The sequence below is a fragment of the Carassius carassius genome, chromosome 7 (assembly GCF_963082965.1).
Source record: "Carassius carassius chromosome 7, fCarCar2.1, whole genome shotgun sequence".
NCBI classification, from domain to species: Eukaryota; Metazoa; Chordata; class Actinopteri; order Cypriniformes; family Cyprinidae; genus Carassius; species Carassius carassius.
The window spans coordinates 12159830-12172822 of record NC_081761.1 but is presented as its reverse complement, the minus strand read 5'-3'; the positions used below and the strand labels follow the sequence as shown (position 1 = coordinate 12172822).

The 12993-nt window shown below is 35.3% G+C and overlaps 2 protein-coding genes and 1 non-coding gene across 3 annotated transcripts; 2 read left to right on the top strand and 1 right to left on the bottom strand.

The window, feature by feature from the left end:
- Window positions 1-145: 145 nt before the first annotated feature.
- Window positions 146-219, top strand: trnai-aau (transfer RNA isoleucine (anticodon AAU)). The gene has a single exon. It is a non-coding gene; the product is annotated as a tRNA-Ile (tRNA).
- A 185-nt stretch (window positions 220-404) lies between these two features.
- On the bottom strand, window positions 405-6295 carry LOC132143542 (exosome complex component RRP45-like). Its single transcript, XM_059553862.1, has 12 exons — window positions 6129-6295; window positions 5910-6004; window positions 5616-5735; window positions 5403-5505; window positions 5009-5146; window positions 4845-4927; window positions 4143-4275; window positions 3876-3964; window positions 2810-2956; window positions 2502-2620; window positions 2079-2142; window positions 405-531 (listed from the first exon to the last, which is right to left on the bottom strand). Exons 1-12 carry the CDS (start codon window positions 6192-6194, stop codon window positions 501-503), a joined length of 1188 nt encoding a protein of 395 aa, XP_059409845.1. The 5' UTR covers window positions 6195-6295; the 3' UTR covers window positions 405-500.
- Window positions 6296-8589: 2294 nt separating this feature from the next.
- On the top strand, window positions 8590-11585 carry LOC132143277 (paired mesoderm homeobox protein 2B-like). The gene is made up of 3 exons (XM_059553399.1): window positions 8590-8815; window positions 9750-9937; window positions 10753-11585. The coding sequence occupies exons 1-3, from the start codon at window positions 8623-8625 to the stop codon at window positions 11050-11052; spliced, it is 681 nt and encodes a 226-aa protein (XP_059409382.1). The 5' UTR covers window positions 8590-8622; the 3' UTR covers window positions 11053-11585.
- The last annotated feature ends 1408 nt before the right edge of the window (window positions 11586-12993 follow it).

Below are 12993 nucleotides of genomic sequence, written 5' to 3'. Positions count from 1 at the left end.
TGAATTTGAGTAAGCTGGCATGAAGGAAATAGGCCGGGATAGTATATTTTCAAGACAAAGGTTCCAAATCTTATCCTAATTATATAACAATTATTCACTGAAATTTAAGTTTGTGTGTCTATTTGCCCAACTTTACATTACAGGTGGCCGGTTAGCTCAGTTGGTTAGAGCGTGGTGCTAATAACGCCAAGGTCGCGGGTTCGATCCCCGTACTGGCCACAGAAATATTTATGAATTTGGAAAGTTATTTCATAAGTGAAAGGCATTATAATAAACCTTGTCAAGGCGTGATATTCTGTTAAATAAACAACATGACTAATTCTTTAACTACCTGTTTCCCATCTATTTAATTTCTTCACATACACTACAACTTTTCTTCAGTAATTGAAAAACAAAGAATTCCATATTTTCATGTTTTATTTTATAATACAAAAAGGAACAAATAGTGTCCAGTGGTATGGGAGTCTGATGTTCATCTCTTTCTTCTGCAGTGCTGAAGTTCATTTTCGTTTAGAAAGCTTTGTGGATTTCCTAAAAAAAAAAGATTATATTTGGTTATATCAGACTGTATAAGTTGCAATATGTTGCGATGTTGTACAGTCGTGGCCAAAAGTTCTGAGAATTACATAAATATTAGTTTTCAAAAAGTTTGCTGCTAAACTGCTTTAAGATCTTTGTTTCAGTTGTTTCTGTGATGTACTGAAATATAATTACAAGCACTTCATACGTTTCAAAGGCTTTTATCAACAAAGCAACCCATTCTTTCATAATCACTTCTTGGAGTTTGTCAGAATTAGTGGGTTTTTGTTTGTCCACCCGCCTCTTGTCCACCCGCCACAAGTTCTCAATGGGATTAAGATCTGGGGAGTTTCCAGGCCATGGACCCAAAATTTCAACATTCTGGTCCCCGAGCCACTTAGTTATCACTTTTGCCTTATGGCACGGTGCTCCATCGTGCTGGAAAATGCATTATTCTTCACCAAACTGTTGTTGGATTGTTGGAAGAAGTTGCTGTTGGAGGGTGTTTTGGTACCATACTTTATTCATGGCTGCGTTTTTGGGCAGAATTGTGAGTGAGCCCACTCCCTTGGATGAGAAGCAACCCCACACATGAATGGTGTCAGGATGCTTTACTGTTGGCATGACACAGGACTGATGGTAGCGCTCACCTTTTCTTCTTCGGACAAGCCTTTTTCCAGATGCCCCAAACAATCGGAAAGGGGCTTCATCGGAGAATATGACTTTGCCCCAGTCCTCAGCAGTCCATTCACTATACTTTCTGCAGAAGATCAATCTGTCCCTGATGTTTTTTTTGGAGAGAAGTGGCTTCTTTGCTGCCCTTCTTGACACCAGGCCATCTTCCAAAAGTCTTGGCCTCACTGTGCGTGCAGATGCGCTCACACCTGCCTGCTGCCATTCCTGAGCAAGCTCTGCACTGGTGGCACTCCGATCCCGCAGCTGAATCCTCTTTAGGAGACGATCCTGGCGCTTGCTGGACTTTCTTGGACGCCCTGAAGCCTTCTTTACAAGAATTGAACCTCTTTCCTTGAAGTTCTTGATGATCCTATAAATTGTTGATTTAGGTGCAATCTTAGTAGCCACAATATCCTTGCCTGTGAAGCCATTTTTATGCAACGCAATGATGGCTGCACGCGTTTCTTTGCAGGTCACCATGGTTAACAATGGAAGAACAATGATTTCAAGCATCACCCTCCTTTTAACATGTCAAGTCTGCCATTCTAACCCAATCAGCCTGACATAATGATCTCCAGCCTTGTGCTCGTCAACATTCTCACCTGAGTTAACAAGATGATTCCTGAAATGATCTCAGCAGGTCCTTTAATGACAGCAATGAAATGCAGTGGAAAGGTTTTTTTGGGATTAATTTAATTTTCATGGCAAAGAAGGACTATGCAATTCTTCTGATCACTCTTCATAACATTCTGGAGTATATGCAAATTTCTATTATAAAAACTTAAGCAGCAACTTTTCCAATTTCCAATATTTATGTAATTCTCAAAACTTTTGGCCACGACTTTACTTTGAGATAAGAGGACAGATTTAATGACTTTACTCACTGGGCTTCTTCATTAAGAATGACAACTTCCTCCTCTTCACTGTCAGAGATAACCATCACATCATCTATGTACACACAGACACACAGATTGGATTTGTCTTTCATGAGGACTCTTCTTAGACATGTTTTTCATACTGTACAAATTTTATACTTTATATTCTATCCTCCAACCCTAAAACTTTTAAAAACTAAATACAACACACACAATTTAGTAGTTTACAAGCGGTTTTCTTCATAGGGACAAAATCTTTTAGCCACAACATCAAAAATTTAAGCTTTACTATTCTTGTGGTGACATTCAGTCCCTACAACAAAAAATATCTTGACCATATACACAAACAGACTCTCTTTTTTTTCGGAACAGATATATAAAGTGTGTTTACAATCACTCTATAACAAAAAAACACACAAGTTTACACACTACCTGTTTTTGTGTCCTCTGTCTGAGGTTCATCCTCTTCGTCCTCATCGAGGCCCCATGAGTTCACGATGCCCTCACCTACCTGTGCAGTTCCCATTGCAACAAGAACAGGCGAGGAAACACTGGCTCTGGGGTCAAGGAGTAATATTTGTGTAACAGCAATACAATAAGACAATATTACCTTTATATTTCATGCATCTCCTCTGAGACATCACTTTTTCTGCATTTCTAAACAAGATATTAAAACATTCTCAATTAACATGAGTTCTTCTAAAACTATCTTTGAATATTCCGTCTGGGCCAATAGATACACTTCTGTGGGAGTTTCTGTTCTGTTCACAATCTCATTGGCAGTCTCTTTGACATCTGTCATCTCCACTGGGGCTTGGTCTCTCTTAAGGGTTGTGATTCTCTCTTTGGGCATGGACTCAGCAAAGCCAAACTTTCCACCCTCCTTTCTAAAAAGAACAAGTGGATAAAAAAAAAAATACATAAAACAGTAAATTAATTTCATATAAATGTATAATATAAATGTAAATTATTCCATTGCTTTATATTTGCTGTAATAAAACAGAAAGAAAGATAAAATGCCTTTTATTTTGTAATAAAAAGCTTTTAAATTTAAAGGGATAGTTCATCCAAAAATGAAAATTCTGTCATTAATTACTCGCACTCATGTTGTCCTTTGTTAGCTCTGGCTGAACCTTTGTTCTTCTTTGGAACACAAATTAAGATATTTTTGATGAATCCTGAGAGCTTTCTGACCCTCCATAGACAGCAATGTAAGTAACATGACTAATGTCCAGAAATGTAGCAAGGAGATCGGTAAAATAATCCATGTTCAAGTTCAGTTTATTTATAAAGCACATTTAAAAACAGCCACAGGCTGTGTGTACCAAAGTGCTGTACAAGTTAGAATAAAAAAAAAAATTTAACTTGATAAATGGCGTATGCTGTTCTGTGTCAGCTGTGCCACACTGATACATTGTTTTCATTCAAATCAAAGCATAAACAACATAGAAAACGTAACAATGGGACGCAGCTGACACAGAACAGCAAACACAATTTATGTTCAGTAGATACTTGACAAAGTGGCGCTAGGGTGACGTGCAGGAAAAAAATTTCGTTTGAACCCCTGATGTCACATGGACTTTTTTACTGATCTCCTTGCTACGCTTCTGGACCTTGATCATGGTAATTACATTGCTCTCTATGAAGGCTCACAGAACTCTCAGAATTCCTCATAAATATCCTAATTTGTGTTCCGAAGATGAACGACATGAGGGTGAGTAAATAATGACAGATTTTCATTTTTGGGTGAACGAACCCTTTTAAGATCAAATTTAAATTTCAAATCATTTTAAACTACAAACATACCTGATTTTTTTGTCATTCTCTAAGGCTTTGTTGATGAGCTCTGTAATTTCAGAAACTTTCACACTTGCTATTTTGCTGCATCTTAAAACCTGCATGAAAACAAAATGTTTGTGACTGTACTACACTCCATAAAAATGCTGCACAGTGCACAACTGTCAAGATTTAAAGCCCATCCTAGAGTTACGGTATGTGATAAATCAATCAAATAAACTGAAAATGAGTAAAATTAGACAAAAAACTATAACTAAGACATATTATAACAAATACCTGGTCTTTCAGAAGCATGATCCCTCCACTAGACTGAATGGAGCAGATCTCTCTATGTTTGTTCATTGCTATCACCAATAATCCATCCTTCACTCGCTCTTCTCGTTCACAAGGGTCCACAAGCAAATAAGAGCTTAGGAAGAAAGAACAAGTAAACAAAGAATGCAGTTGAAAACTTAGCAACTACTGTAAACAACAGCATGTATATAGAACAAAAAGGCAAGACAAGTTCAAAATGCAACTCAATACACAGTGTTTTCTACAAGTCAAGTCACCTTTTTTATATAGCACTTTACACAACAGAAAATATTTCAAAGCAGTTTCACAATATTAAATAGGGAAGTAACAAAATCAAAAATACAAACTTAATCAAATATAAGGCAAATGCAAATTCTGCTGTAAAGCAGCACTAAAAAGACAATAGTATATTTATTCAGCCTTAGTCAGTTCAGTGTTGATTCAGTTCAGTTCAATAATGCAAGTTAACTTCAGCAGTAAACAGCTCAACTGAAGAAAGTGTCGTTATTCAGCTCAAGTCAGTTCAATGATGATTCCATCTATGTGTCAATGTTCTAAATTTTGTCAGTTATAAACAAGCAAAACTAACTAAACAAATTCCAGTGCAATTGTTTTTCTAATTGGCTCCAGAATAAAACCAATAAAACATGTTGTAAGAGATTTTTTGCATGTGATATTTCTTACCCCTGCAGGAAAAAAGCAAAGCTGACACATATAGGCATGTGATATATGCTAAGTGGAATAGGATCTCTCTCCTCTGGACTGAACTGTTAAAAAAATGATAGTATAAATAACTAATACAGAATAAAAACCACCTTCCAAACACAGATTGGGATTTTAAGGCTCACCACAGTGATGTCTCGTCCCTGAATAGCAACATCTGGCCGCCTAAAATGTGAGAGTGCAGATATGGCAGCAATGCTTGCTGCATCCATCAAGTTTCCGTCATGATTTAACACATGGACATCAACCCGTATTTGCCAAACCTATCAATAATAGAGGTACAGCGAGTGAAGGGCCATTGCATGCGGGACATGGGATAAAGGCTCACTAAGGCTGCATTTATTTTATGAAAAATAAGAGTAAAAACAGTAATATGTATAAAGTGAAATATGATTACAATTGAAGTTCTGTTTTTATATTAAATGGATTTTGCTGTAGAAGTCTTTACTGTCAGTGTACTTCTGATCAGTTTAATGCATCCTCACTTAATAAACGTTACATGACAGATATCCATATTACCTTTTCTCCTGAAACTACACAGAGAGACTCAGTGTCTATGCATTTAGAGTTCCTCAGACACCGCTCAAGCTGTCTGTTTAACATCACCAACAACTCTGACTGCCTACAAAACACACACACTGTGAGACACATTGAGAAACTCACAGGCATTCGGATATTAAAAATTCTGAGAAAGAGAATAATTTGCAAAACTGTGTGTAAATGATTGTTAACCTGTTTGACTCAAAGGCTGGAGATGCCATTGGAGACAATTCCAAATTAAAAAACATGATGCCTTCCGTGGGACGTGAATCTTTTGGAGGGACCAACTCACAAGACACTTGACACAACACCCTGAAAGGAAAACACATTCAGAGAGGGCTTTCTGAGGAAGTGCCCCTGTCAAAATGTATTTTCTTCACTTACCATGCAGGCGATTATTTGTTGTGAGTGTGACTTTAAATCGGTAGTGTAGGGTAGCACATTGTTTGTAAACACTGTAAATGTTAAAGCAACTATGACTGATACCTTGTTCTCCCAAGTTCCACGATGCAACAGCCATAATCAGTTCCAAAGGTGATTTTAATATTCCGGTAATCATATGTTTGTCTCCCATCTAAGCGCTAAAGAAAACAGAAATATGATTTAGAGGGTAAAACAGGGATGTGAATTGTAGAAGGGCAATAATCAAAACCTTTTATTACCAACGACATCACATCAAAATTATATTTATAAGGTGTAACTTACTTTTTTCTCCTCTATAGCTTTAAGAAGAAAACGCCTCTCGCAGTTAGACAGCGGAGTATCCCTCATACTGACAGCCTGAAAATATCAAATAAACAACTGAATCTATAACTGTATCCTCTCACACGCTTCATTCAGCGTAGAACCCGCGCACTGTTATGACGTGGTGTAACGGAGGCGCACGGTATTTGCGTATGGCTAAAACCATAGACAGTAAAAGGCTAAAACAGTTGCCAGTTTCTTCAGTGAACTATGTCCCCTATAACTCCTTGCTCCCCCTTGTAAGAACTTATCTATGATTCTTTTTTATTGTTATTTTTATTTTATTGTAATTCATGTGTTCTATTATTGTTATTATTTATATTTTACAATTCGTGATTGTACATTTAATTTAAATCACTGTTACATATTGTAACTGCAACTATGTCTGCCTCTGAGAATTGTTAATTGTTAATATTGTTTGTTCAGTGCCTATTCTGTATGTACATTCGTTTATTTGCTAATAATAATAATAAATAATTCAATTCAGTTCAAGTTTATTTGTATAGCGCTTTTTACGATACAAATCATTACAAAGCAACTTGACAGAAAATTAAGTTTCTACAATATTTAGTAGTAGCTTATAAATGGTGACTGTCAGTTTATGTGCATATGACAGGATTGTTCAGAAAAAATTAATACAAGACGTAGTCAGCAAGACGATGAACATTATTAACAGCAAGTATTATATGATGCAGTCACACTTAGCAATATTTGTTAGTTCTGTTTGTAGATTCAGGGTTAGCATCATCTGGGGTCCTCTGAGGGTCAGCATCATCTCTTCTCAGGTGTTCTGGATCCAGACTGGAGCTTGTGTAAATCCTAGTTACAACGGGGTGTAAATTCCGTTGCAAAACAGAGAAACAAATAGAGACATCATTAGCGTAGCAGCTGTAAATAATAATAATAATAAACAGCCTATGGCTAAACAGGTCCCGTTGTTTGAAATTTCACGGTCCACCAAAAATGAAAATATGAATAAAAATTAAATGCATCATTTTTAAATCTATAATTCCGAATAGAAATTAATGTGGATATAGATTTTTTTTAAATATGTAGTTGCTAGTAGCTATGCTACTTTCTCATTGTTCAAGGTGTAAAATAATATATAAATAAAGAATTGCACTTTCCTAACTAATAATATTATTAAATTAAGTTATATTATTTATAATAATATTATATTACAGTATTTTTTTTCTACAATATAGGTATAGCCTATTTTGAAAAAGTTCCAGGTCAAAAGAACGCAGAATGTCCTATCGTTTTTCAGACATAATTTTGTTGACTCGTATATTAAAAATGTCTTATTATGTGTGTGTTAGAAACTTGCCTATTCTGAATATATATATATATATATATATATAGTCAAAACGTTTAAATCAACTTGTTTTACCCAAGTTATATTGGCAGACTTAGCACTGGGTCAGTGTGTGTGTAAAGTGATTTATTAAGCAAATTATAAGCATTTATTAAACAATCAGACTGGTTTATCAGTCCCCTTTTCAGTGCAACAATTCATATTTTGATTAATAATAATCTCATGTATTCTGTAACAAAATAATGTGATTTATTATTTGATATTATTGGAAAGCTATTGTTAAGATGTAATGCGCCTGTGGCAGATTCACATGTACGCAGATGTCTCTTTTAAAAGCGCTGGTAGGCGAATGGTATCCGCCAAACCCGACTAATCATACCAGCGTGTATGTTTTATTGTTCAGCTGGTGCTCTTGTGTAGGCCTGGTGCTCTCATAACGTTATGATGGATGGGTGCGCACTCGCCAATCCTTTGAGCAGCTCAACGGGATACTCGCTTGTTGAGCACAAAGCCTCATGGATATTTGCATCAAAACCCACTCTATCATCTCCTGTCTTTCTTTTCCACCTACATATACACTTAGTAGACACAATAACGGGTTGAGCTCATGTCAAATGGCATGCAAGGTTCAAAGTAAGTTAGAACAAATATTGTGAATACAATCAAAACGGCTAAAGCTTCAGACAGCTATAGAGTATGAAGGCACAGAAACCCAAACTTTAGAAATTGTTGGGAAAAACTGTCCTTTTAATATTTAATTGATAAAAATCACAAACATATTTCAGAACGGTAATTGTAAAAAAAAAAATATCACCTGGCATCAGAGGTGTGGACCTTTCAGAAATGTTTTTATTATTATTATTTTTTTTAATGCAATAGTGCAAAATCCCCCCAAAAATTAATAAATAAATAGTTTTATCTGTAAATTGATATGGTAATGCATTTCTTAGGCTGCTAGCTATGCAGGTGGAGGCAGAGATGATGGAGAGACATGTCAAAAACATAATACAATGAGCCCCACCGCCACGTGTCAGTGACCGATTTAATCAACTAAACTCCAGGGCTAATAAAAGCCACAGAGCCCTCACATGAGAACAGTTCCGAGGACATCGAAGAGACTTTGCGAGAGTTGCAATAGTGATGGAGTACAGCTACCTGACGTCTCCTGCGTACGAGTCCGGGATGGACACTGGCCGAGCTTCTGGCCGCTCCACGGAGTTCAGCTCTTGCAGTCAGCCCTTCAGTTTTCAATATAACAGGTGCAACCTGGGAAACACAACCAGTTGCCATTTCCTTGCACCTGGCTCTCACCAACCCTCACACTACATAACAGGTTAGTTAATGCTTTAATCCCATTTTTATTACTATATCAAATTTATTAAGGATGTTATTATTTGCATTGGCTGCACCATTTTGCAGGGAAAAATATTTTTACATTTATTTTAAATTATTTTTTTTACAGATACTAATAGTAGCTATACTTTTGTTCAGCAATTGATCAAAAATCACTTTTGACCAATTTAATGCATCCTTGTTAAGATTTTATAATTGTTGCATTTTTTATATTTCAAATAAATATCGTTCTTTTAAACTTTACATTCATCGACGTATCATGCAGAAATTAGCTAAATAAATGTTTCTTGAGCACCAAAACAGCATATTATAATTTTTAATTATTAAAAAGTGTCCTTATGTAGCATATTTATACTTTTTTTTAAAGTGTTATTATAGAAGCATTTGGTCAAATGCAGTTTAAGTGCATTTAAAACAATGTAGCCTATTATATCGTTTAAAACATAGTCTACATTAGCTACAAAAGCCATTGCATTTTAGCTTCTTGTTGGTTGTCTTATCGCTCATTTTGAAAAGTGTATAGGCTAATAAATTAATAAATGCACAAAATTACAAACTGGCGACTGATTTCTGAAAGATCATGAGGCATTAAAGACTGGCGTAATGGTTGTTGAAAATTCAACTTTCGCTATCACATTAATTATATTTTGAAATCTATTCAAATAGAAAACGGTTATTTCAAATTGTTACAATATTTCACAATATTGCTGTTTTTACTGTATTTTTAAAATAAGAGCCTTTTAAAAAATCTTACCGACCCCAAACTTTTTAAAGGCGTAAACAGTTACTGCAATATAAAACATATATATATATATATATATATATATATATATATATATATATATATATATATATATATATATATATATATATATATATATTTGTGTTTAATTAGAATTTAATTCAATTTCCAGTTCATCATAATCTTCTGCCTTACGAACGAGGTGTCCAGGAAAGACGCAAACAAAGGCGCGTGCGCACCATCTTCACCAGCGCGCAGCTGAAAGCGCTCGAGCGCGTGTTCGCACAGACTCATTATCCAGACATCTACACCCGGGAGGAGCTCGCACAGGAGATCCATCTTACTGAAGCTCGAGTTCAGGTATCTGAGCTTCTGCTCTGATCATTCTTCAACTGTCTATGCTCTTTTTGGGTTCTAAGATACATAAGATCCCCTTCATAGTCATACAGGCTATTCTGACTATTCTTATTTAAAATGTTTTCATAAATATCTAATATTGGCTAATGTGTATTTGACATTAATGTATTCTAACTGATTGCTCTCAAAACACAAACTTAAAAACTTAAATGCAACAAACCCTGAACCTTTCCCGAAAAGGTTATGTTATATAAAAGTTATATTTTTCACATTTTACCAAAAGTTTTGGAAAGCCCCACTTCTAATGAACAGGTTTGACTATTTCATTAGAAGTATTTTCCATAAGTCATTTCCATGAGTACAATGTTAAATGTTTCAGCATATAATGGTATTGTAGGGAATTGTGTGGTTCTAGTTTTATAGCAACAGTTTGGATAGGACCCTTTTCTATTCATGACAATGCCTCTGTTTATAAAGCAAGGTTCAAGAAAGAAATTATTGATTTGACTGCCTCTGGTGTGACATTAAATACAGACCTTGAGACAAAAACTCATCACCAAACACCAATGACCTGTATATATGGGTACACCCATTTTAGACCCTTCCAAAACTGTTGCAACAAATATGGAAACATAATTCATTTATTAAAACATTAAAAAATAATACTCATAGAAATTATTAAAGTAGTCAAACCTTTTCATTAGAAGGGGGTGGCCCAATACTTTTGGCAAAATAATGTATCTGTTGACTGGATTTAATTAGGTCAGGTAAATTTTGAACTATTCATTCATTAAATGGGTTTATTTTATTTTATTTAGGTCTGGTTCCAGAACAGACGTGCTAAATTTCGCAAACAGGAGCGTGCAGCTACATGGACCGAGTCATCTTCCAAAGTGAACCGTTCACCTTCCCATGACAGCTCCAAACCGATGACAGTCCCTGACCCAGACAGCACACAACCCACTCTTACCCTAAACCCAGACCACAAACAGGACACCAGCAGTCTCCGAGAGGATCAGGCCCCAGACCAACTGCCCTTGTTTGGGGTCTCTTCTCTTGAAACACAGAGGTCAAGAGGTCACCAAACTCACTGTGCAACCACTGCCTGCATGTGTTGAGCAATGAAAGACATGATGTGCCAGTTTAAACATCAGAACCCACTGTCTAGATCGTTATAGTGCCATTTGATTACCTCATTTATGTTATTTATCTGTTAGGATCTCATGCAAATAGGAAATTAATAATGCATTGGTCTATTTATTGACAAGTAATACCTATAATGCTTAGAAGAACTTTTGTATACATTTTGCAAGTATGGGAAACATATCTTTTTAAATTATTTTATTCAAACGCAAATAGAGAAAGTGGATAGAAAAAGTGTCATATAATCAGTAAACATATGCAATCTTTTACTGCTTTTTGTTCTGGAAAAGATGTTTGCTCCAAGTTATTTATAATAACAAATATTTAGATTAACAACTAACATAAAATGCACACAGAGCAACATTCTTTTTTGAAATTACATTGGAAAAAAATTATTTACCACTTCATTCGGACTCCTATTACAGTCACAAACAGAAGCATGTGGGTCAAACGCTAGTGCATTTAAAATAGTTTATTACAGTTTATTTAAAAACATACACTTGCTATAAAAGCCATTGCATTTCAGCGTCTTGTAGGTTGTCTTATATCACTATTTTGTTTTTAAATGGTATAATAAATACAGAATATGGTGTTATATGTCACACACATCTCACTCATCCTTGGCTACTCTTTCCAGTAATTATTGCCTTCCTTCAGTTTCAGTTCATATTCCAACAATGTCATGAAATGAAACAAACGATACATGAGCAACGATCAAAAACCCTGCATCTAAATGACAATGTCTTTTAATCTCAAATATTAACAGAAAGGGTAAGCAGAAGTTAAAACAGCAGGAATTATATGCTAGTGTTTCTGAATACAATCTGTCCTCGTTGTTGAATTTGAGGTTTTGGTGACATTTAGGATTGCAATCCTTTCCAGTCGATTTAGATAAATATAGATATATTTAACAATTTTACATCTCTTCATTCAGATGAAATGAGTGAAAAGTTTACAGAGGGTGTTAGTTTCATTTTTTAAATCTCTTGTTTGCACATTCATAGTGTTTGAATAAAGTACAAGGGTAAAAGCAGAGTGCTCAGTGCATATGCATAATACTCTCATCAGTACACACTGATAACTTGAAGCTTTGGATGCAAGGGTGGCCGACACTAGACGTTATCTAGGAGCGCATTTCTAAGGCACAACATTGCAGAAGAGAGAAAGGCAACAGAATACATAAAAGGAATATTTAAAGAAAAAAAACTAAAAGAAAAGGGTTACACTTTACATTACAGTGTTATTACATAATATACTTCTGATTATGTGGAGCTGCTTTGCAGAGTTAATGTTATTACTTTTTAGTAATTGTAATTGTACATTGACATTGTAATGTAAAGCTTAATCAAGGAAAGTTTCGGGGATCATGCAATCTTCTTACTATTCAACTGCAGAGCAAAACTTAAATATTACTAACAAATTTAGAAAAAATAATCAAATGGAAATGTAAGATCTACCCATTAGCAACATGCTGTTAAACAATACTGCACAAATAAAGTATCAAACCCTTCACTGATCAAACAAGATAAAACAGTCGATGAGAAACGGAGGAAGGAACAGAACATTTCAATCAAAACCACTCCAGTTCATGTTTTCAAAACATAAATGAAAAAAGTGATGGACAATCTTATCTGTGTTTTTTTCACGTTGTCAGTTAAGGCATCAGGACGAATCAGCTAGGCCTAAGAGTTGCACATTATGCATTCGTCTGTTAGTGGAACATTTGAAAATAATGTGACATACCGGAAAGACCTTTTCAAAAACTGAGATTGTTAATAATGCTAAATTTTCTTGAAATGAAAACCGGACATTTGCTACCTCGTGTTCTTCACAATGGAAATGGATTCAGTCTCACTCTACATTACAGTGCCCATGTTACAATGTATTCCTGCAAGTACTTGAGTAATACTCATGAA